Genomic DNA, 25,829 nt, shown 5'->3' on the forward strand with positions numbered 1-25,829 from the left:
GCTAGATCCACTGCCGGCGTTCCCTCTGACTTCTACAGAGAGAAACCTGTATTGATCAATGAAAAGAAAAATAAATAATAAAATTAAAGATTGAGCTTTAACCCACAGCAGGTTCTGACTAGACAGGACTGATCTGTCAAAGCAGCTGACAACCTCAGTGATATTACTGTTGACTGAATAGGATACGTTGATTATGTATGCTGGGAAACAAAGGTATTTTCAGGGCTTTATCTACAATGCATTTACCACCGTTACTTTTTATTTGGCATGTTTAATAAAGTTAGAAGCATACTTTACCTTTTTATTTTACCAGACGTCTCTGAGCAAGCATGAGTAGGGTGGGATTTCTGTCATTTTGCATTTGAAATCTTTATATATATATGTATATGTGTCCCTTATCTCTAAAACATACACACTTACAGAATCCCACCTGGACTTAAGTTACAAAAAAATGTAAACCCACAAGAGCCACTTTAAAGGAGGATTGCTTTATTATGTGCACATGCTGCAGATTTCATGCAAGGGTAATACGCACCATGTTTACAATAATTACACTAACACAAATTGCAACGTATTGCATTTTGCAGATACAGAACGACGTCACCACAACCTCTTCGTGAAACGTTCTCGTGTTAGAAAGCCACGTTTGGAAGACCCCAGCATCACACCACACTTCAAGTAAACTGGTTTTGTTTGAACTGGTAGGCCATATTTTTTAAATTACATGAAAAAAAAAAAAAAAAAAAAACACGCACACATATTCTGACACGCACGCCACAAATTCATAACACGTGTTTAATTAATGCTCAGGCTGAATTAAGAAGCTGAAGCTAACATTGAAATATTCCAAGTACTTCTTTACCTGCCATCTTGTATCTCTGGTAGACCTTAACCACTTTGGAAATATTGTCGAATAAGCATTGCACATTTAAAACAGAAAGAGAAAATGTAATTCCTCATATGACTAGGACTGTAACTACATAGAAAAAATAGGAAACTCAGGTGACCTGAAATACAGCATAGTATAGAGCACACATGCTACACTCCGCAAGTCTGTCCCACTGAAGCAAAGCAATGGGTACAGGTCTAGTTTTCTAAGTTTAGCGTCTTTAAGGATGGTGAAAATCGGTGCCTTTCTAGAAAGCAGTGTCAAAAATACAGCTATATAGGTAATGCATTTGACAATATCTAACCATACGTAGCTTTATACTGTATCAATTGTGAATGTAGAACCGTTTTGAGCGGAGTTCTTCCCTTTAATATACCCAACACCACACAGGACGACAAGCACTTGTTGTAGTTAAGCTTAATGTCGGAAGATGTGGGTCTAAACTATGTATGGCAGAAACGCATGGATCACACCAGCCTGCTGGGCACGCGCCCGTGGAGCGATGCATTCTCCCCCCCCCCCCTTTATTCAGCACAGTTCCACTACAGCATCATTATTAGGTAATGGTTGTGGGCTGGGGCTGGGGCTGGGGCTGGCCAACGCATGGCTCATTGGCTTCAGAGGAGAACAGCAAATGGCTGTTGAGCAAGCAATTAAACATATTTAACGAACACGCAAATACTGGTGCGGTCTCCAATCTGGTGTTAAAACAGTCGTTTTCTGTTTTGCTTCTTTATCGCTGTTTAAATGAGAACTGTCTGGCCATCGCTATGCCTCAGTCAGCCAAAAATATTAAAGTGGAAGTGATCAAGAGACTCCCGTAACACATTAGCTAATGAAGGATCAAGATGACTGCGGAAGGAGGGGTGCATGCCAGCCTCATTGACAATGCTTCTGTTAATGTACTCTTTAAAGACAGTCCAGGAAAAACTGTTTAGTGCTACAGCTGTACTGCAGAGCAGGAATGAGGCGAGTTAGGATGCATTTAGTGGTGGGCAAGTATTATAAGTAAACGCCAATGCTGCAAGAACCGATTCTGGCTGTCAGGTAATCTAATATACAGTCATTCCTGACGGACTCTAAATTTACATCTCTATGGAATAATCTTCTGCTGTTAAGAGGCTAAACCCCCAGCAGTGTTTTTATAAAGTGTCTCCGTCACGTCGACTCTTCACTATTGCACACGCACAAAAAAACAAAACTATCCAACACATTGTAAAAACAGGCACACAATCAGAACGCTTCTAACACACTTGTTTTTTTTCTTTAGAAAATAAATATAAAAACGTCACATGCTCGCTAAAATACTTGGAAGAAATAAAATCCACATGACAAAAAAAATACAAAATGTTAAAAGCCACAGTGAAGTGAGTTAATTGATGAGATGTTTTTAAAACAAGGTGATTCTTCTAGTCCCAGAGTCCCCACTGCACAAGCAGGCATCCCTGAATCAGAGCAATCAATCGCAGTCCCATTATTCAGGAGCTCCACCCACATTAGCACGTTCAGCAGGGCACCGTTTCAGAGGAAAATAAAACGTACATTCAGCAATGGCTCTCTGCTGCAGTGTATGAGGAGCACAGAAGGGAGGGGAGGAAGCTTCTTTAGATGACACGGCCTTCAGACTACGCCACAGCTTGGAGGTCTGCCTGAAGCAGCATGGTGCAAGTGCTCAGGAACTCTGAAAACACAGGGGGGAAAAAAATAAATGAGTTCAGTGCCATCGTCTGAACTAATATAGCAGATTTCACATCACCTGGAATTTTTGGATTGAGACAACTTTCAGCCATAGCTGTAGGTTTGTACATTTCAAAACGGCTGGGCGCACAGTACCTGGCTATTGGAGAGAGGCTTTGTCGATGGACTGTGCTAAGGATTCGATGAGCTGGCTGTCCTGCCCTGAACTGCAGAAGCCTTCGATGAGGTTCTTATTGAGGTCCCCTAGAGCCAGGGTCTCGCTGGTGGTCATGGGGTATGCCATGTGTCCGGTGAGGTCCAGCAGGTCCTCGATGGCCTTGGCGTTGCTCATCCCGATGTGATGGATCTCATTGATGGGAGAGAACTCTGGGATTGAGATCAGCTCCTCCTTGGACACGGGGCTGGAGGGAACAAAGTTCTGACTAGATTACAGGAGACACGGAAGTCAGACTGGACTTTCCTTTAGAACTGCCTTTCCTATTCCTGGAAGCACTTCTTAAAGTTTAAAAAGGAGACTTTAAAAGGTGCTGGGAGACAAATACCATAGTTTGGCAGATCCCTCAGATTTTCCTTTTTACTCCTCCTTTGTAGAACTGCACAAGGGAAGTGCCCCACTCAGCCAATGAAAAACCTTGGTTGAGTTGTGTAGCCAATCACCAGTAAAAGGAACGGCTTTTAGCCGAGAGGAATAAGAAAGGTGTTTATAAATACTTGCAGACATGTCAATAGGCGGCCTGCTATTTGAGGGATTATTTCTTTTTAAATGGTCTTTAGCAGGTACTGCAGTGTGGCCCACTACATGGGAGGCTGTGTGGTCCAGTGGTTAAAGAAAAGGGTTTGTAACCAGGAGGTCCCCGGTTCAAATCCCACCTCAGCCACTGACTCATTGTGTGACCCTGAGCAAGTCGCTTAACCTCCTTGTGCTCTGTCTTTCGGGTGAGACGTAATTGTAAGTGACTCTGCAGCTGATGCATAGTTCACACTCCCTAGTCTCTGTAAGTCGCCTTGGATAAAGGCGTCTGCTAAATAAACAAATAATAATAATAATAATACATGGTGCTGTGTGGCTAGCACAAATCCTGTTGCAACCTAATGTATTCACCACCACCACCACCACCTTGAGACCTAAATAGTGCGATGGCTCCAAATACTGCCAGTTTAGATAACTAAAATAAGTGACTGTACATAACCAACTGGAACACAGCAGTGCAAGAGAAAATACGTTTGATGGAATATTTCTGTAAAACAGGGAAATAATGCGGTCATAGCCGTTTACACAGGCAGTGAATAGACACTCCAGAATCACAGTATACCCTCATTTCTAATTGGCTGTAGGTTGTCTAAGCAAAGGTACTTGCATGTCCTGGACTCTTCCATAAGCTGCAGTGCTGTGTCTGTATCTGTGTTGGCATGGTGTGATAGGTAGGCTGCAGCATCACCCCTCTGTCTGTCCTTACCTGACATCCATGGACTGGACCTCGTCGGTGCAATCGTAGAGGCTTGGAGATTTCACCACGATGGGGTTAAGGTTAATCAGAGGAGGGACTGGGTTCAGTTCTTTGAAAGTCATTTTAGAATAAGAGGTTTCCAAGACACATTCCTCTGAAGTCTTCTGCTCCTCGCTCGTGATCTGTCCATTGACTGGATTTAAACACAACAGCGTTTATTATGCACAGCACTTAATATCTGTAGAGCTGCTTAAATCAGAAATTACAAATTCCTAAAAACCACCACACTGGTAAATAAATAACCTAAGCAGATACAGCCATCAAGAAATTCTACAGAAACACAGAATTACAATAAAAAGTATCCCTTTAAAAGTTTCAGTATATATCTGTAACCCATCAGCCAGCCACAAACAAAACCATCACACTGTAGGTGTTGCTTGCTTAGTAATTTAGTAACAACACTTGGGTATCACAGCAAGTCTGCAGTATTTCAGGAAGGGCACAAGATGCCGGGAGCTTTCAGAAAGGTACACGCCGACGAGGCTGGCAGAATGAGCCGCCACACCCACAGGAAGAGAGTTGTACCACGCAGGCCTAGTCTCAACCCAGCAGCCTTGGATGGCATACCTTGCTCTTCAGGGATCACAGTCTGGACCGGTTTGAGGAGTTCCACAGCCGGCTGCTCTTCAGTCTTCTGCTGAACGCAGGAATCAAAAGAGAGGATGTCACATCTCCATTGCTCATACTACAGTGGGGAGGTGGGGTCTATTGGACCCCAGGGCTATGTCTCAGTATGTGCCTTGTTTTATTAGGCTGAGCTTACTGCCCACCCCTTTTACACCTTCAAGCTACTCGACTCTTACAAAGCATGCTGTACATGCCTTGCTTTAACTGTCATTCTGCATGCTGTCAAAGTGGCACAGAGCGCATCTTGCTTGCTGTCATTTTTCAGATTTAGAGGCATGAGAGACAAACCCATGTCTGTTCACAGGGTGCAGACAAGACCACTGAGTTTTCATGTAGGACACGTGAAAAGGCGTTTGCTATGAAGAAACCGATTCAATTCAAAACTATGTGCTTACTGTCAGAGCTTATGTAAAAGGGTTTGCAGATGGTTCCATGAAACCTGTGTCTATTGATAGTGATCAATTCATATATGGGGTCATATGAACCCCACCTCATGAGTTACGCAATTCTACCCCACCCACCATTTAAGGGTTAAAAAAGCACAGTTTCTCTTTTTGGAGATGTTTACCTTTGTGTCGCAAATGTCACTCTTTCTTGTTCTCTTCATAATCTCTTCGATCCTCTGAAAGTGGAAGGGGAATAAATATTCCAGTGAGAAACTGTACTTCACAAATGACAATGCGACAATTCCTGCATGAATGAGCACTTCTCTCAATCCCCTGAATGCATGCGTTATACATGTGAGCTACATCATGTGTTAAAAGAAATGGAGAAAACACGAGTAATTAAATACACTTGAATGACTTCAGAACTCTGAGGAAGTGCAGAAGAGATTCAGGTGTTGTTCCTGAGGGATTCAGCCGAAATTCATTACTTATATGCGGCCATTATTTGAAAGTGTTAACATGACAATTATCCTCTCAGTGGAGGGTTTATTAATGAATTGGGAGAATCGAAGCTGCAGGACACACAGATACTATTATAAGGCATTCCTTTTGTGTCCAGCCTTTAAACTGATCGTTTCAGATTGTTGTATCAGTTTCTTGGCTCAGGTCAGGACGTGTTTTCTGCCAGCTTGCTTACTGCAAGGTGTGGGAGTATTGCCAGGCAGCACTGAATCAGCCTTCTCGAAAGCCACGGCACAAAATGCAAAACTGAACATTCCATTAACTCTTTCTAGAAAAGGCATGTTGATGAAGTGGAGTTGCTGAACTCTGCTTTTCACCTTCTTCCTCTGCAGCCTCTCCTGCTCCACCTGCAGCTTGAGCTGCTCTCTCTCCTGCCGGAAACGCTCGGCTGCCTCCTGGGCCTTCAGCTCAGCCTCTTCCCTCTGCAGGGAGGGGAACGAGAGCAGAGTTCAATACAGGAGACCTCCCACACACTGCCAGGGTACCTACAGGACTTAAGACACCTGCTCTGGAACGGCACATTCCAAGAGACACAGTTTTTTTTTAAAGTTTTTTTTATAGCTGTTCAATTTTGTACTAGCTACAAAAGAAAAGTATACCAAGTAGCATATAGACTAAGTAAATAAGTAAACCCAGTGCCCCATCCAAATACCTAGTAAAGAAAGGAGAGAAACACTCTCTTGTACTGTAGAATATATGCATTGGTTTCCTTTGCATAAAGAAACAGTCATTAATAAATTTGGTTATGTGAACAAATACGAAACAATTACATTTTTGCCACTGAACACGTGTCTCAGAACTACAAGAACAAAAAATCACAACCTGAATTTTGTACTGGGTGCATGAAATCTTATTCCAAACTCTGTATTGCCATAAGACACTACTGCAGCATCAATGTTCTGTTTGAGGGAAGGCAAACCCTGTAACTTTCATAGTTACACTGTACAGCGCATGCAAACACAAACAAAATGCGTTTCTCAAGCTGCGTTACTGGCCTCTCTCTCCAGCTGAGCCTGCATCTCCCTGTCCTGCTGCTCCCTTCTCAGTCTCTCCTCCTCCTCCCTCTTCTGTCTCCTCTCCTCCTCCCGCCTCCGCTCCTCCTCGGCCTGGCGAGCCGCTTCCTCCTGCCGCGCTCGCTCCTCCGCCATCTTCCTGCGCAGCTCCTCTGCCTTCACCCTGCACACAGAGACATCAGGGTGAAGCAGCAGCGTCACACACAGAGCAGAGACACAAGGGTGAAGCAGCAGCGTCACACACAGAGCAGACACGAGGGTGAAGCAGCAGCGTCACACACAGAGCAGACACGAGGGTGAAGCAGCAGCTTCACACACAGAGACACAAGGGTGAAGCAGCAGCTTCACACACAGAGCAGACATGAGGGTGAAGCAGCAGCGTCACACACAGAGCAGAGACACTAGGGTGAAGCAGCAGCATCACACAGAGACACGAGGGTGAAGCAGCAGCGTCACACACAGAGACACAAGGGTGAAGCAGCAGCGTCACCCAGTAACACGTCAATGAATGAAGAGCAGCACAGACAGGGGGTTTGTTCAGAGCTCAGTAACACTGCAAATGAGTGAAGAGCAGCACAGGGGGTTTGTTCAGAGCTCAGTAACACTTCAACAGCTAACCAGAGCTAACCAGACTGTTCAATTACAGCAGCTTGCACTTAATTACAGTGCTGAAGTGCAATCGCTTGTACTTAACCAATTAGACAGAAAAATAAAAACAGAACGAAACAGACCCTTGATTTGAGGGTCAAAATGCTCGTTAATAGACCTATCAAATTGTTCAATCAGCCTAATTGTGCACTCAGAATAATGCTGTTACTATTGGATACCAGAGTGCTCAGCAATTTACACAAAGGCACTGACCCTGCAAGCCACAGCAGAATATACAATACAGTGTGCGTGCGGCTGTGTGTGCGTCTGCGTGTGTGTCTGGCTACAAGTACTACTGAGTACTCCTTTACTTTGAGATAAAACAATTAAAAACATAAAATGTACCGCTATACAATTAAACAGTTCACAAAGCTTGAACTCACTTATTTAAAAAGAACGTTTTATTTTAGGTATGTTTTATGACCATTCTTTTGAAACAGATGTCTTTAAAAGAAAATGTGTGTTTAATGTCTTTAAATAACTGCTGGGGTAAAGCTTTGTGAATACGGGCGTGTCACAGCGTGCCGTACTAGGGAAACACAAGGAGCAGGCGTCGTGCCCCCCCTGATTGAACTGTATTTATTTATTTATTTATGTATTATGTGAAGCTCAAAGGGGCTCTTTGGCTTTAAAAGGCACTCTATAAAACCAAAAGGCTGTCGTTATATAGCCCCTTCAGGTCACTGCCTGTATATGCCTGTATATATATGTGCCTTTCCTATCTGTTTTGGCAGGGCAACTTCTCAAACTCCATAGAGTTCACACAAACCTTTTTAAAATTTCTAAAAACTGAAATAAAAAAAACAAACAGGTGTGACCAAAGTGGAAATGGCCATCTCATTAGCACTTGGCTGTACTTGGCTATCAAGAAACACAGACAGACACAGCCTACCTCTCTGCCTCCTCCTGCTCCCGTTTCTCCTGCTCCTCTCGTTCTTTCTGAAGGCGAGCCTGGCGTCTCCGCTCGGCCAGCAGCTTGCTGGCTTCCTCTGCGTCTGTGGTCCCAGCGATGGTTTTCCCAGTGGGGGTAACTGGAGAAGCCTCTGTGACGAGACAGATACACAGAGGCAGTTTAAAAACAAGGCCTCACACGGTTCAGTACACAATGAATAACTTAGCAGAGTGTACAGCAAGAGGTTAAACAGGCCTGGTTTAGTTTCCTTCAACACAGATGGTTTAATGCCATCATTTCAAACTTGTCTCCATGGCATTTTAAAAACAGTAAGCAGCTTCAAAAATTATTTAAATTTTTTTTTATTTTATTTTTTTTATATAATATCACCCTTACTATTTTAGGGTCTTTGCATTCCACTCATGTGACAATACAGCCTTTCAACTCCGCCAGTCCCACCTACTCTCGGTCAATAAAAATAGAGGCGGCTGAAAGGTCACATTGTCATGTGATTGGAATGGAATGAGCATGGCTGTTCAGTGCCTGGCAGTTAGGATTCCCCAGACAGGCTCAAAACAGGGTTCAAAGCCAGGTAAAGGGAGATTAAGAGAAATAGGATTAGTGATGATGGCTATAGGCATTAAAATCAGTGATGATGGCTAGAGGCAATTTCTGGAAAATATTATCAATTTGTAAAGATTTTATTTTCATCCAAAGTACAAAAGAATGCTGTAGCTGTAATACAAACAAAGGTTTGCGATTCCCGTTTTGTATTTATTTTTCTTACAGCATTTTTTTATGCTTATCTAAAAACTTGTAAAATCTGTGTAAATCTGTCAAACAAATGACATTTCTACGTTCCTCTAGCCACCAGAATAGAAATGTTCCCGTCAGTCAATCCAGCACAGTAAGTGCGTCTCCACCTACCACTGGCGCCGATGTCGCTGCTCTCAGACTTTGTCATTTTTCTGTCAGGTTTCTCTGTGCCTCTGGCCTCCTCGGCCCGTCTGTCCTGGGCTGCTGCTCCATCCCCTTTCTCTCGCTCTGCCTTCTTCTTGGCGCTCTCTGGGTGCGTGCTCACGGAGGCGCGCTGCTTCATGGGAGAGGGGGGGTACTGTTTCACAGTGCTGGGAGAGTGGGCGCGGGTCTTTGAAACAGACCTGAAAAACACAATGCCAGCCGTTCCAGAACACAGCATTAGAAACCTCCTGAATCAACTGGGACAGAACCCAGCCCCTGGGGACTCTGGACTCCACTGGACCCCAGCAGTAGGAGAGGCAGTGGACTCTCGCAGTGCTTGGGAGCTGGGCACAGGAAGTGAATGCCACATTCCCGCTTCGAATCCTTTGAACCCCAGAGCCAGGTCTTCAGCGCACCCCTGATAAATGCACAGTGATTGTGGCCCCAAGAGTTTTGTAAAATTCACATGGGCTCGGGTGGGCATGGGTAGAACCGTGTTAAGTGCCCACCCCCCAGGGTCACATACACTCAGTAACAATGTCATTATTAGATGCTTAACTGGTAATATCACTTACTTGGGTGTTGCCGGTGAAGACGACCTCTTGGATACAGTGGCAGGTGACTCTGGTCTGTGGAGTGGAGAGGCCAGCACAGGGGAGGTGAGTCTCTTTTCCTTCTTCAGCTTCTCAGTCTAGAGCAGCAAGAGTGCTAGATCAGGATAATCACTCCTCTCTCTCTCTCTCACACACACAGCACTGACCCTGCCATCTACATCACCTCTATATGGGCGTGTGTGTACATATATAAATATACTGTATATATTAGGTTTAGTTTCAGGATAAAAATGCTGCAAGAACACGATAATTTTTAAGTGCCATTTCTTTCCAGTGAGCTAGGTCAGAGGATTGTCTGGTAATCCAGGAATTTTACATGTTAGGTCAAATCTCCCTCCACTGATAATCTGAGGGGTCGACAATGCTAACCCCCAACTGTGCAGTATTTAGAGCTCAAGTTGGACAGAGCTATAGGAGGTGTGACAGTGCTCTGCGCATCCCTCAGTGCTAGATCTGCAACACTAGCTGTTGATTTTTTATATATATATAATATAACAATAGGATTCTTTGTCAGTAGAATTGCTCTGCTTGTGAGATTTCTGCAAATCTACCCTGTTGGAACCCTGCTGGAACCCTCCTGGGAGGAGCCCCTGATCTCAGTGAGCTCCTGCTGTTTGAGGAGGGTCCTCACCTTCAGCATGTCAGGAGCTGATGCTGCCCCTCCAGACTCCTCGGGAGACTTGGGGGAGGTGGAGGCGTTCTTCTTCCGGCTGGGCGAGGCTTTGTAGGGAGACTTGAGCGGGCTGGACGGAGCTACACGAGGACAGACATGCAACGCTAGAGAGTTCAGAGTTCAGAAAGAGATGGAATAACCACAACACAAAACAGCAGCAGCAAGGCAAAGAAGAAGAGTTACAGGGAAGCAGAAAAAAAATAGAAAATAAACCTCTAGTTAGCCAAACTCCAACAGCAATCCGTCGTGAAGCGTTTTCAAATTCTCTGCAATGCCACTGCACACCAAAGGCATGATGCCTCAATGCGCTGTTTAGGTAGCTATGTATTTAGTCTGGCTGTTCTGTACTGTATAACCACTATTTGAAATTGAATTACAAGGCTTAAATACAGGTTTCTATCAATGTCACAATGCTGGTGTATAGTAAAGCATGCTCATATCCCCACCTTCTGCATCCACACTCACCTTCGGCTGTGGGGTTACATATGAAAGCTGAGAAGTAACTGCGTTTTCACAAATAAACAGCATGCACTCAAGTATAGGCCCAGTCACCTATTTTAGCGATGTTAGGGTACAGTGCATACAGTGTCAGTATCAGACTACGAAGCACTGAAATAACCTTGCATATCTTTGTGGACTATTTCTGGTCATGCAATTTTAGGCACCAGTTTTGTTAGAGAAAATATATAAATTCACAAAAAAAAAAACCATCATCACCGGTCTTTAACATTTACAATTAATTTGATACAATATGTTAACTGTAATATACCATTCTGCACACAATAAGCTGCCCCAATTCAGTCTCAGCTGGTAAGAAAACAAGACGGAAACCAGAGTTTAATAGGAATAAGTCAATGGAACAAAATCAATATTTATTTTGATTCAATTACCAATGGAAATAAATGACATTGGCTCTGCTGATGTAATGAACATATCTCTCTCTCTAACCTCAGCTATAGCAGGTAGATGAATTGTGGACTAAGAGCAAGGCTAATGCACTCATTTAGTACAGACATGTTTTATTAGTGTTATTTGTAATGCGCCTCATCTGCTGTTGTGTTTTCTTTGCAAGCTGACCAGTAGAACAGCCACGAGTACCAGGACAATGTTCTTCATAACCTTCTCCTGGCTGTTCTTTACCTGAGTGCTCTGCACAATACAGAGCCGTGGTACTTCTGCACCTGGCTAACGAAGACTGCGTCGGGGTCAAGAGACGCTTAACAAGTAGGTTTTCCAAAGGGCTAAGGTGCAAGCGATGAGCTGTGTGATGAGAGCAAATTAAAAAACACAGAAATAAAATCAAATGAAATACACAAACAAAAAACAGATCAAATAAACTGCCGTAATGAAACCGAAAAAAAAAAAAATTCACATAAAATGAACTTAGAAGCAATAGCTGGAATGATAAAAAGAAAACAAACAGAATACTTCCATGGAAACAATACTACCTGTCTTCACATTGAATCAAAACCTGAATGGATTCCCTATAGCATTGCAATCCAATATGAAGTCCAAAATTCGAAAACAATAACCAGCGTCCTTCTATCTCATCAGTATTGGCATCTATGTTAGTGCTGATTTTTCATTTTCAAAATGAACCAATACTCTATTATTATTTCATTATGAATTAGCTGGAAGACATACGCTCATAAACAGCTGGTGCTTCCAAACAGAAGTGCTGGCGGTTCAGATGAAGAAGAGACAGCATGCAAGGAAAGACATCCCAACAGGACTGCGTCAAGGGAGGCAGAAAATTACTTACAAACGGTTATCAATTGCGTACAATATTAAATATTATATCTGCTGTATATTCTACCCCTCCTGGTAAATAGCATAGCTAAAAATACAGCTAATCAATAAAGTACTGTTATATCTATCTATCTATCTATCTATAGTCCATCAACGAGGTAGTTCAGGACAGACCTAGATAGCTACAGAAGGAACACCAAGGAGAAGTCTGCCATTCAGTCCCACAGATCTCTTTGGAGAGAAGACAGTTGTGCCAGACTAACACATATCAATAATTTGTATCTTTAACAAAGATAAACAGAACTGCTTATGTGGGTTCCATATTTAGCTGATCCAATTGAAATATAACAGGCATCACAAAGGAAGCCTTTCTTGTAGCTCTCGTATCTATTGACCAGCACGGCCAATCTGACTCCAACAGAACCATGTATAAACTGCCTTCATTATCGAGCCACAGCAAGAACACAAACCCACTATTCTCACAGCAGTCTAAGTGTTCAAGCTAGGAGACAGCCATACTGTTAAATAATTCAAGGTAACAAAGAAAGAAGTCCCTTTTTCAGTAAACCGTTGCATTTCCTAAAATGAAAACAGGGCGGTCTCATTTATTAAGCTACTTGCGATTGTATTTCAAGCCTAATCTGTTGCCAAATCTGAACCCCCAGTTCATTTAAAAACGTTTTAATATTGTATGGACATCACAAGGTCTGGTGCCGATATAGACGGGACTGGAATTGAAAAAAATATTAAAAGATCCTTCAAATTCCAGCAGGCAAATCGTTACAAGGTTATTATATTCTCAACAGGATTTAAGCAGCAGGGTTAGATACAACAGCAAAAAATATCTGTTGGATACAAAAGGTTAGCACAAATCTAGGAGCTAGTGGGAAAAGAGCATGACTGTGGGCCACACAGACAGAAAGACAGACAGACACACACACACAAAGACAGACACACACACAGACAGACAAGACACAGACAGACAGACAGACAGACAGACACACTGGGGCGTCACTTGCCTCTGTCAGGAGAATGGGTAATTGTCGCGGAGGAGTGGGACAGGCGCTTACTGATTGGCGACTCCAAATGCTTGGGCAGATTCATGGTGGAAGCTGAACGTTTGTCAGTCGCTGCAGAGAAATGCATGAAGGATAGTTTACATTCGGGAAGGAGGGAAGCAGGAAAGACCAGACAAAACTAACCCTCAGATTCTCAATCACGACGAATAAGACACATTCAACTCTGCGTGGAGACAGTCTTCTGAGAAAATGACTGAGTAACACATTTTACACCGGCCTTAAATGATCTGCTACCCCAGTCCTGATTTCAACATTGCTAAGTTCGTCATGATGGTTATAGTTACATACACAGGCTGCACACTGGCTTGCTTTCACATGTACTTAGTCATATTTGCTTTGCTTTTATAATTGGCTACTCCAGCACACAGTCTCCAAAACAGACCCTCTGACTCCCGATCCTATCACTTTCCCTGCAGGTATATGTGCCGGTGAATATACAGTAGAGGAGTATACAGAGCATTAAAGAGAACAGTTAAGATGACTTTGCATTTCAAAGGAATAGCCGCTGCTGAAGCTCGTATCTACAGGGAGACATTCACGTACACCCACTGGTGCTCCACAAACAAACCAGAGCAGATCTTTAAAAGCACAGCCGAAAAAAGGTACAAGGTTGAGCATAACCCACTAGTGTGAAGCGCATGTTATTCAATAGTGTAGGTTACATACACTTTATCCTGCAGCTTGAACTAATGTGCTAAATATCCAGCCACAGTGATGCTGCATATATTTAACCTTATGCAAGTCTAAAACTAAACAGGCCCTTGCTACCGAGTCTTTTGTTTGCATTGTTTTTCTTTTTTTTTCTTTTTTTTATGTCAATGCTTGGAACCAGTTTAATTAACAAACTACACGTACCGCCCAAGATATTTCTGTATTTTTTTAGGTTTGGTTGCACATTTCAAAACGAATGACTCTGGAGCAGGATGCTAAAGTACTGGCGGTCCGTAATGCTCAAAATCAGGCGGTATAACGCAGGACAGCTATTGAGGAGTGAAAAACAAGCCCTAGAGCAGGGATTAGCAGCCTGCGGACGTGTGTCGCTTTGTTTTAGTGAGGCAGGCCTGGGAAACACCTTCACCTTCAGTACAAGCTTGTATCAGTATAATATAGCGGAATTAAAAACAAATATCATCATCAAAACACAGCAATTAGTACAGGGACTCCGTTTTGTCTGGACTTTGTCTGGAATTAAATAAACAGATGAGGATCAATGTAAACAGAAATCCATGCAAAATCTTTGAACACTTTCATGACAGCTGTGTTTTTTAAAACACGAGTGAGATGGAAAAGGAAGGCCTGCATCCTAGCACTGCAGTGCTACATTATTACAGAGCAGGGCTAGCACCGCAGGGACACAGAGAGGAGCGTGACACAGACAGGGGAGAGAGCACGTGGGAGACAGAGGTGGGGTGGAGGAGGAGGTGGAGCTGGTTCAGAGAGGAGCGTGACACGGACAGGAGAGAGCATGTGGGAGACAAGAGGCGGGGTGGAGGAGGAGGTGGAGCTGGTTCAGAGAGGAGCGTGACACGGTCAGGGGAGAGAGCACGTGGGAGACAGAGGTGGGGTGGAGGAGGAGGTGGAGCTGGTTCAGAGAGGAGCGTGACACGGACAGGGGAGAGAGCATGTGGGAGACAGAGGCGGGGTGGAGGAGGAGGTGGAGCTGGTTCAGAGAGGAGCGTGACACGGACAGGGGAGAGAGCATGTGGGAGACAGAGGCGGGGTGGAGGAGGAGGTGGAGCTGGTTCAGAGAGGAGCGTGACACGGTCAGGGGAGAGAGCATGTGGGAGACAGAGGCGGGGTGGAGGAGGAGGTGGAGCTGGTTCAGAGAGGAGCGTGACACGGACAGGAGAGAGAGCATGTGGGAGACAGAGGCGGGGTGGAGGAGGAGGTGGAGCTGGTTCAGAGAGGAGCGTGACACGGACAGGGGAGAGAGCATGTGGGAGACAGAGGCGGGGTGGAGGAGGAGGTGGAGCTGGTTCAGAGAGGAGCGTGACACGGACAGGGGAGAGAGCATGTGGGAGACAGAGGCGGGGTGGAGGAGGAGGTGGAGCTGGTTCAGAGAGGAGCGTGACACGGACAGGAGAGAGCATGTGGGAGACAGAGGCGGGGTGGAGGAGGAGGTGGAGCTGGTTCAGAGAGGAGCGTGACACGGACAGGAGAGAGCATGTGGGAGACAGAGGCGGGCGGGCAGGGTGGAGGAGGTGTAGCTGGTTCAGAGAGCAGAGTTACAATGGCTTGGCTTGGTGGGTAAGTAGTGGCTGGGACAGTCAACACACAGACATCATGGTACTGCGACGTGTCCAAATACCATTGTGGGCCTGGGCCCCAGCTGCAGAGATCACAGGGTCTGGAGGGAGGAGGCTGCTGGAGGGCAGACCTAGAGGAGGAGGTGGGGGGGTTTCAGAGTCACCTACACAGCAGGGAACCAGAGCAAGGAGAGGACAGGAACAGCATTACACAGGATAGAGCGCGGAGGGAGGCTTTGCTGCAAGGAGGAATAAAAGAACACCAGCAAAAAAAACAAAAAAAAAAATCGGGAGAACCTACTTGCATGTTAATTATTTCATTCATTTCACTGGAAATTGCAGGATTCAAACCACACACCCTTACATTGAAAATGCTTCCTTTGTTAACAGAATCAGCATTTTTCTTTATAGACATCAGATATATATTTTACGTACATCTTCTTTTTGTTTGTTCATAGCATTTTACGAACTGCATTAAAATTATGCTTTCAATTCTATACAGCTATAGTATAAATGTCAACTCCTTACTCCTTATTGATCATAATACTGAAGCAGGTTCTGTTAGAATCTTAACAGATCAGGAAACAATCCCATTCTTAGAACAGGCTTCCACACAGTGAGGGACGAGCACCCCTGCAGTGTAATCAGCAACTGGATGTATTGATTTAGTGATATGGGGCGGGGCACCCACAGCTAGGCACGTCACTTATGACAATACCAACCTACGTTTCAAATCAAAATGTCTAATTTCTAAAGCAGCTTCTCAATCGTGTTTAACGTGAGCCTCTTCAGTGACACACGCACATTTTCAAGAAGAAACCAATTACGTGTCATAATAATAACATTCCCATTATTAGCTCTGTATATAAACAGGATTCCATTTGTAAATGTCATGGGCATTCTATTCCAAAGCAGAGTACATTACAAACAACGCAGCAACAAAACCCAATGTGACCCATCCATGCAAACATGCTTGTTGTAAACAATGCCTACTGCCTTTTTGTGCAGAATAAAAAAATCCTTTGTCTTTATATATATATATATATATATATATATATATATATATATATATATATATATTATTTTTCTTTTAAATAAACTGAAGGCCTGTCTTTTTCACTGATCTGCAATGCAGGCAGCCTCTCTCTCTCTCTCTCTCTCTCTCTCTCTCTCTCTCTCAGGCCTCTCCGTCACTCACCCTCTTTGACTCCCCCGTTGCCTCCACCCCAGGACCAGCGCTTGGGTCTCTGCTCCAGCTGCTGACTACGCTCCAGGGACCGGCGCATCATAGCCTCCAGCCGCTCCTGCTCGTTCCGTTCAAAGACAGGGAAGAAAAGAAACTCTCTTACTGATCCATCCCGTCCACCCGGGGACAAAGAGGCTGGCTGCATTGATACTGCCTTCCTGCTCCCTTTCTGGAATGAAAACAGCAGCTAGCAGGTAGAAAGGCAGGGAGGCAGACAGCTCTGAAGATGCCCTGCCCAGCAATGTACTGTACACAGCGCAGAGAGGATGTAGTACCTTGTGCAAACTGTGAGCTAGCCCTCTCAGACACACACTCACGCACACGCCCCACACAATCAAGCACCCTGCGTTCTGCAGGCAGTAAAAAGGCTATGTAAATGACACAGGTTGCATCACTGGACAGCATCTGTTCCCAGTGGTGTAGCTGTCACTGTGGCGCTGACTTCATTTGTCTGGGAATAATGCTCATCCAGCATTAACCCCCTCACCACCAGATTCCAAAAGGGAGGGGTTTTGTTTTTAGAACCGAAAATCTGGTTTATGGAAGAGGGGAGGGGAATGGATGACCCCCTCTACCCCCACCATGCACTACTGTAGTTTTAGGTCACATTTAGCTGCATCAATTGTATAATTGTACCTTTACAGTCTTTCTCAAAATATCATCTGCATAGCAACAGCAAGGGCAAGCTCAAGCACAGTCACTGCTTTGAACTCGGGTGCTGCGATTCTGAAAATAACATTCATTATTATTATTATTATTATTATTATTATTATTATTATTATTATTATTATTATTATTATTATTATTTTTATTTATTATTATTATTATTATTATAATAAATAGAATATTGCAAAGTTTTACTGATTCACAATTCATACGTATCTCAAAGTATTTCAGCATGTCTATACTGAAGATTTCTAGGAAGTAAATTGCAATTAACAGACTGAAATTAATATAGCTTGATTGTACCCTATAGATGCACACCCACACTGCTGTTTACAGTTGCACTGCAGCAAAGTGCACTCCGAGGGTGTCTGTGCGTATTGAATCACAGACTGTCAAAGTGCACTCCGTGACGCAGAGCGAGGGTGTCGGTGCGTATTGAATCACAGACTGTCAAAGTGCACTCCGTGACGCAGAGCGAGGGTGTCGGTGCGTATTGAATCACAGACTGCCAAAGTGGACACCTTGAGCTGTGAACAGCAGGGAACAGGCTCTGTTACTGTAGACTCGAGGTAACCACTTAATATGATGAGCTGGGTGTTACAAGAAACACATCCCATTGATCCAAATGACTAAGCACAGATACTGCCAGAAACTCCAGTCCTGAGAAAACAGCCAACAACCCAGGTTTTAGTTTTAACCAGGATTTAAAATATTCATCTTGAATCTGACCTGGTTTCCATCGCACGGACACCAGCCCTCACTGGCATTCAATCAACTGCAATGCAAATACATATCTTTGAGAGACAACTAGAAACAGTATCCAGGGTGAGTACTGCCAGTCCCAGCACCAGAGCCAGGACATCCTGCACCAGCCCTGCTGCCTGCAGCCAGGCACTGCGACAGATTACAGCAGCAGCAGCAGCAGCTCCCCACGCAGCCAGGGCTGGCAGATTTAAGAAGCACTCTGTCTGCATGCACAATCCCCAGCGCTCAGGGACTGTAGTTAAAGAAGGCTCTGAGAAGCTTTGCAGCCGGGATTCTGAGGTACAAACCATCACTTTGTCCAGAACTTCGAGCGTGTTCATTTGATTTCAATTAGGAGACAGATAAGGCGTGTAATTATATGTATATCCCTATCTAGGTTGATACACCGAGTGTAGTTGAAGTTAGCAAATAGTGTAGTATGCATGAAACTTTTCTAGAACAGGTTTTCCATTCTTTAAACAAGTTAAAGCTTTGTGAAGACGGTCCAATATTCTGTTTTTTTTCCTTCAGATCTATAGTCTTAGTTTAACCTTTAACTGCCCTGCTTGCTTGTGCTTGTTTTGAGTTCTCACAACCCCTTGTGACCCAATGCATCATTGTCAATTTCAGTCAATAGGTAGAGCCATGCTTTATATTTACCAGGCCAGGTTTCTATTTAAATTTGCTAAAACAAGGGTTGTTACTCGTTGAAAATATAAGACTTTGTGATAGCTTTTAGACAGAGGTTTAGTGACAAATATAGTGCAGTGGCTTATATAGCCGAGGTAGAGAGCAGAAATTTGGTACTGTCCCAGAAAAGGCCACAGGGAACACTGAGGTGCAATATGAATATGTCCCTAGGGTCACTGTTGAAACCCATATGTGCATAACATTAAAATGAACTCTGAGCAGCTATAGAGCATGAACTCAGCATTGTAACACACAGAATACCAAGACTACTATAACCTTTTTGTTTTTTTAAATGTGTCACTGCATTCCCTCTGGCTTGTGATCAAAAACAAAAACGCAGGGACCACATCTCTAGAGAAAGAAAAAGAAAATGTAACGATCAAACCGGTTTCGAGGAAGAGGCATTCGCTAAAAGTCTGCATGGGGAGAAGAGCAACAAAGCAAGGTCCACAGGACTGAATACGTTAATTAACACAGTGTCACTGGAATGGCACCAGGCACAGGATATACAATATCTGGATTACAACAACTCAGATATCATGCAATACATTAATAATGTCCCTATAGGTCATGCCTTAATAAAGCGTCAATCAAAGTCTTGGTGCCACTCCTAGACAAGTGAGAAGTGCATAAACCCGGGTATAATCACGCTTCCTTTTCCTCAGTGAAAATCAGTAGGACTTACACTTTATACTATCTACACTTTATTAATATTGCATTTCCTCCCCATTTAACATCCTTGTGCATGTGTCAGTGTGTGTGCGTGTGTCAGAGAGAGTGTGTGTGCATGCATGTTTGTGTGTGCGTGTCAGAGTGTGTGTGCGTGCATGTCTGTGCGTGCGTCAGTGTGTGTGCATGCATGTTTGTGTGTGCGTGTGTCAGAGTGTGAGTGCATGCATGTTTGTGTGTGCGTGTGTGAGATGGAGTGTGTCTGCGTGCGTGCGTGCGTGCATGTCTGTGCGTGCATCTCGGAGAGTGCGTGGGTCAGAGAGAGTGTGTGTGCGTGCGTGCATGTCTGTGTGTGCGTGGGTCACAGAGAGTGTGTGTGCGTGCGTGCATGTCTGTGTGTGCGTGAGTCAGAGAGAGTGTGTGTGCGTGCGTGCATGTCTGTGTGTGCGTGGGTCAGAGAGAGTGTGTGTGCGTGCGTTCTCTGGCAAGCTCTGTTGCTGTTCCTGCTCATACAGGGTGCACCTTGCCAATCACAATGCAGGGATTATAAATGCTTGCAGTTCAGCTCCAGGGTCAGTATTCTTTTCTACACGCCTATGGACTGAGCATTCCTGGAAACCCACACGGAGGACCCAGCCCCTCAGAGCCACGGGACACCAGACATCAATCAGAGACCAGAGCGCCCCAGGGAGACTGCACAAGCAAACCAATGAATAACTGAACGAATGTAAAAGCAAGCACGCTAACCCAAAGAGCACAGTGCACTTTGCAGTACTCCTCTAAACAGGTGCAGTGGACTATTAGCATGCGTCTTGAAAGGAGTTCTTGCTGGGGGAAAAACATTTGCATCTTAATTTCTCTCCCAATTATTGCATTTTCTACCCAATCACAATCTTTCAGAGCAATCAGATTGTTTCGCAGTAGCATGAAATGAAGCTCATTTCGCAGTAGCATGAAATGAAGCTCATCTAAATTGGAATAAACAAAAAAAACTTCAGCAACTCCTGCAGAAGAACACAGTAAATCAGTGACTTAGTCAGGGATCCGAGGGTGAAAAGCAAAATAAGGAGCGCAAAATACGGCTCACAGCGCAGCGGTGTACAACAGGAATGATGTGGTTACATGTACCTCCTTGTGCATGGCACTTCAATAAAATGACTCCTCTAATTGTGTCAACATGAATATTTGTGTTTTGTTTGTCCCCCTGATGAAATTCATATCAAATAGAGGTCAGCTGTAGTGTTTATACAGTAGAATATGAGGTAGTTTATTCAATATTTATTCAAAATGTTCCTCAACACACACGCATTAATGCTGTAGTGTAATTTAAACAGCACTCTAATGGATGGCTTCTCATGGTAGTTTTTCCATTTAAAACAGAAATTAAAACAGACTAACCTCTTGATCCGGGTTTCCTCAGATTTTATACTGTGAATCTATTTAGAAATCCTTCACTTTCTTTATTTAACCAGGAAGCTCTCGGGAGATTCAAATCTAATTTCCAGTGAGGTCTGGAGGGCTTGCGTCACTATTGACAAGCCCAGCAAACACAGGCCCTGCACATCAAGGCTCTCCAATCACATGCTAATCTCTCACTGCAGTGTGTCCAGCCGCTCTCTACTGGGCCCTGGCTGTCTATACCAGACTGAGAGGCCGCAGTCACTCTGATGTGCTTCAGTTCTTCAAAGGGTTTCGAGGCACACGGCCCCAGTAATCCCCTGCTTTCACTCACCCCTCAGGACTGAGTTAAATCATTCATTCTGCACGTGTGGGAGGAGCGTGGAGAGAGTAAAAGGAGCAGTCAGTTTCCATACAGCATGTTTTAAATCTATTTTTTTTTAAAAACACACACAACAAAGTGTGTAGAGCATGCATGGTATATTCTAAACTGAAATACATGTTCAGAGTTAATTAGAGTCATTTCATTTGCAATTGCAAAGTAGTAATCCACTGGTTTCCCCCCCACCCCCCACAAGCACTCCTCTTGGACTACTGTACTTACCAAAGGTAAAATTCGGTACTCTAAGCTTAGTGCAAACCGGCGTCTGTGAAACCAGTCAGATTTCGCTTTATTTCCCATAAATCTTATTTTTAAACTTGTAGGAAAAAAAAGCATTGCATAAGCTGTATGTGTATAGGGGTTAGTGCATCACCTACAGTACCTATTAGAGACCTCTAGGTGGCAGAAGACTGTCTGATAACCACAGGACAGACAGAATTGTACAGAACATCTAGTTTACTGAAGCAAACTGGAGTTTACACACTGGAGCAGTCAACAATATCTCCCGCTAGCGGATATACACCCTTTAGCAACATGACATAACAAAAAAGAAATACGCAAAAGACCTATAGTAGCTAACATGGCATGATGTATCAATATTAACATATTGAAAACCCCAATAACCCTCCCACACAGGCAACTACCTATATTACTGACATGTTATTATTTACCATGCTGCCTGTTACAACTGTATGCTAGCTTGAGCTGTCCCTCACCTACAATTTGACTACACTGTACTGCTCTCATCAATTAAACAAGGCAAATCATGCCAGCGCACACAGGGCTTGGTGATAATGCCTCCCTGAACAGTTAAGCCAGCCTTCATAAACTAAACTAACACACTAAGGATGCAACAGTGTAGGTTTGTGTGGAGATGGTGTTGGTATGAAAATGATCCACACATTACAAATAGACCTGCTTGTGCTTGCTGATGTGCAGAGGACAGGGCTAGTAGGCTGGCATCACAATCTTCTGTCATCGGTGGTTAGGAACTGTATCAATCACGACCAGTCCGTGAGACGTGAATCTGCTTCCTGCTACCGGTTGTTATTGATCTCTGTACAGCCAGGGCAGGTGAAGCAGAACCAGCGTTTCCAGTATACACACACACAGAGACACTCCAGTAAAGATCTGGACCAGTCACCCTGAACCAGCGTCTCCACTACACACACAGAGACAATCCAGTAAAGATCTGGTGGTATGCGTCTCGGATGCACTCTCCAGTGCCTTCTCTATCCTACATTAGTCTTGCACAACTTGAGATGTGAAGCTAAACCTTGCTTTGCCTAACCTACCTTTGTCAGCCGTGTTTTATTCTTCATTGCACAAGGTCTCCATTCCCTGTTCCTGATCTTGAGGAGTAAAACCTCCTCTCTTGAGAACAGCACGCCCTGCAGCTGCGAGTACAATGTGCTGGTAACATTTTCATGAACCCTTTGCTGTCCTGGCAGAGAGCTCCTCTACTCACCTTCTCCTCCTCAAGCCTCTGCCTCCTCTTCTCCTCGACCGCAGCCCTACGCAGCTCCTCCTTCTGCCTCTGCTCCTCCAGCCTGCGCCAGCGCTCCTCCATCTGCCTCTCGTACTGCAGCTGCGCTCGCTTCTCCTTCTGCTGGATCTGCTGTTCCCGGGCCACTGGGACACAAACACAGGGTGAAGTTCACCACCAGGGCGGGGATTGCAAAAGAAAGATGGGCCCCAGCGACAGGCAGAGAATCTCACGGGTTGCTGGTTACGCTGCCATGAGTAACAGCCTGCAATTCAGAAAACAACTCCAGGGATGGGAATAAGACTCCTACTGCAAAGCACTTTCACCCATTCCAGGTTTTACTATGAGCTTCAGTAGCACCAGTATATAGGTAACAAGCTCAGGTGTGTCATATTAAAAACTCAAAGTAAAACCAGGAATGGATCAAACTGCTATGCAATGGTAGCCTCATTGCCATCTCTGAACGCCAAGTACTTTAGGGCAAGAAATAAACACAGCGAGTGAAAGCCAGTGTGGGAGCAAAGGGCAGTGACTGACTGTCGGGATAGCTCCTGTAATAAGTGTAATCAGTTCAGAATCTGTCTGAATGCACAATGTGTAAATATCATCATTATTGATAATGTAAATGTTTTCAAATCGCGTTTAACTTGAACAAGGCAGTCCTATGTACTATGGCCATACACCAAGACAGGCACTATAAAAAGAGACTGGTGAAAGGAAAAAACTAAGAAACACAGTGCAAAGACAATGCATTTTTTTCTAACTTAGTCTATGCTTGAGAACACAGCTCATCATCACCGTAAACTGACTAATCAGGTTCAATCAGGAACACCCAAAGAGAATGAGCAAAAAGCAGCACGTCCAGAGGCTGTCAGATCTCCACCCTACACAATTTATACAGGCAAGATGTGCATGGGTGAGTTTGAGAGAGGGTGTGTATACTTACACAAGGCATGTGTGTGAGTGAATACACTGTAGATACATGTGGAGTGGAGTGTTCCCCAGTTAATCTGATCCGCTACAGGAAACCTGTGTTAAAAGGTGTAAAGGGGGAAGCATTCCGATTGGAGGAGGGCATGGCACTTTATTATCAGGATGACATTTGGAATGAAGATGCTCATTTGATTTACAGACGTGTTGATGAAGGTCTATAAAACACCTCTTCCTGGCCAATGCCACACAGATCCTAAAATGGCAGTGAATCGCACTGGACTGTGGCTTTATTTAATGTGGACAGAACAAATGACCTTTTGACCCTTTGAGGTCAAGCGTGCTTCTTACTGAGCAGCAAATAACCAATATCCAATACTGGAGTGATTTACTGTACTTACCAAGGCTTATATGTTTTATAGATTTCCTCCAGGGGGGAAAAAAAAGGTTTTTAGTTCATGCAGAAACGAAGGCACGCGAGCAAAGCAGCTCAGAAGCAGTTTTCAGATTCTGGCGTTTATAACCTTGCTCGGGCGTAGCAAACACTGACAGCACCTCAATTCATCCTTCAGCTCGGCCATTATCCTGCTACATTTTGGGCCAAACTTGATTATTTCGAGAGCTAAATTTAACGCATCAGCTTCAATTTAGGAAACTCTGTAACTGGTCCAGACTCACACACGGCTTCAAGGAACTGAATCAGCTCTGATAAACTTGTACTGATGAAGGTCCGTCAAGCGGAAAGCCCCCTGCCCGTCCGTGAGGAATGCTTGAAGGATTGCTGGAGTTCAGTTTCGCAATGTCAAGCGCTCGACTCTGCCATCCATTACTCTGCTGTCTGCAAGGTTACATGACCTCTTATTTTTCTTACATACACACGTGCGAGGCATATTGAACGACCAAAAGCAAATTCACATTTGGTCACACAGCAAGCAGTGTGGTTCATGCATTCATGTACATGTGGTACATGAATGCATGAGGGTTCCGGACACTATTACTAATGTGCAGGGAATGAAAAGATACCGTGAAATAAGGAATCCGTCTCAAAGTGGAAATGAGTTGAGTGAAACAGTTCTCCATATTACTGCACTGGGAAAAACTGGGGGGTGCTCTGGAAATACTGTTATGCAATAAATTGAGCATTCAAATCAATGAACACCAAGGATTAAAAACACAGCAAACCAACCATTTGTCTCTCCCTTGCAAACAGGTATGTACATTATTCCCCAAGGTGAGACTTTACGGATACAGTCTTCATTTTAAAAGATCAGGTTAAACACCACTGCATTTCCTACAGGCTGCTCATTCTCCCCTTCCCCCATCAGTGTGGATGAAGCTGCTGCAGAGTCCAGTGGAAGACCCCTCGAGGATTCCAGCACGTCTAATTATTCTGTTTGCATTTGAAGACGGCAGCAGTCTGCTTGCCTCACATCACAAACCCGGACTGTGCTGACAACAGCAATTAGGTTTGGGAACAAGACGACGGGGTCTGCATTTTGCCATTAAGAGAGGACATTCTTTACAGAAATAAATAAGTTCAATCTAATGCCTTTGCAAAAGCTGGTACACAAATATTACAGTATTGTATTGCAGTGAAAATAGAGCCTTCCATGTCACTGTGCATTTGAGTCACATGGTATTACAAACATGAAATAATGGGACCAAACTGCTTCTCATAATGATGCTACACCACCCTCAAGATGTTTAGCTGCTTCTCATAATGATGCTACACCACCCTCAAGATGTTTAGCTGCATTGTTTGTTTATCTGAATCACTTTCCTGTGCACCAATCAGGGACAGAAATAAGACTCCTATTGCATAGCAGTTAGATCCATTCTTGGTTTTCCTATGGGTTTAATAAAACACACCTGCGCTTGTTACCTGTACACCGTGGCTCATCAAGCTTGAAGTAACACATGGAATGGGTGGATGTGCTCTCATCATGCTCTCATTTCCATCCCTAGCATCAATCCTACTTCTATACAATACTACTGTATTTACAGTGGGCAGCTGAATATCAATTAGCTGCACAATTGTATGCAGGAATACAGCAATCCAAGACCTATTTAAATAGTATTTGAAAAAAAGTCTGGAATTATGCATTTTTGTATTA

At 44.1% G+C, this 25,829-nt stretch overlaps 1 protein-coding gene across 13 annotated transcripts in view; it reads right to left on the reverse strand.

The window, feature by feature from the left end:
• Window positions 1-469: 469 nt before the first annotated feature.
• LOC117405718 (MAP7 domain-containing protein 2-like) overlaps window positions 470-25,829 on the reverse strand; it is a 35,735-nt gene continuing 10,375 nt past the window's right edge. For 4 of the 13 annotated variants that reach the window (XM_059028050.1, XM_059028048.1, XM_059028042.1 and 1 more), the window contains 16 exons: window positions 22,768-22,931; window positions 16,703-16,808; window positions 15,567-15,668; window positions 13,199-13,309; window positions 11,571-11,690; window positions 10,389-10,534; window positions 9,719-9,834; window positions 9,111-9,343; window positions 8,184-8,334; window positions 6,626-6,806; window positions 5,948-6,052; window positions 5,291-5,344; window positions 4,663-4,732; window positions 4,045-4,228; window positions 2,723-2,988; window positions 470-2,570 (listed from right to left, as the gene is read on the reverse strand). In XM_059028050.1, coding sequence (XP_058884033.1) covers window positions 2,727-2,988; window positions 4,045-4,228; window positions 4,663-4,732; window positions 5,291-5,344; window positions 5,948-6,052; window positions 6,626-6,806; window positions 8,184-8,334; window positions 9,111-9,343; window positions 9,719-9,834; window positions 10,389-10,534; window positions 11,571-11,690; window positions 13,199-13,309; window positions 15,567-15,668; window positions 16,703-16,808; window positions 22,768-22,931 — 2,105 coding nt within the window. In that variant the 3' untranslated portion in view covers window positions 470-2,570; window positions 2,723-2,726. Of the gene's footprint in view, window positions 2,571-2,722; window positions 2,989-4,044; window positions 4,229-4,662; window positions 4,733-5,290; window positions 5,345-5,947; window positions 6,053-6,625; window positions 6,807-8,183; window positions 8,335-9,110; window positions 9,344-9,718; window positions 9,835-10,388; window positions 10,535-11,570; window positions 11,691-13,198; window positions 13,310-15,566; window positions 15,669-16,702; window positions 17,086-22,767; window positions 22,932-25,829 lie in introns of those variants that run through there. The other 9 variants (XM_059028044.1, XM_059028043.1, XM_059028049.1 and 6 more) reach the window with 9 other exon arrangements.

Source organism: Acipenser ruthenus, chromosome 8, assembly GCF_902713425.1.
Source record: "Acipenser ruthenus chromosome 8, fAciRut3.2 maternal haplotype, whole genome shotgun sequence".
Taxonomy (NCBI): domain Eukaryota; kingdom Metazoa; phylum Chordata; class Actinopteri; order Acipenseriformes; family Acipenseridae; genus Acipenser; species Acipenser ruthenus.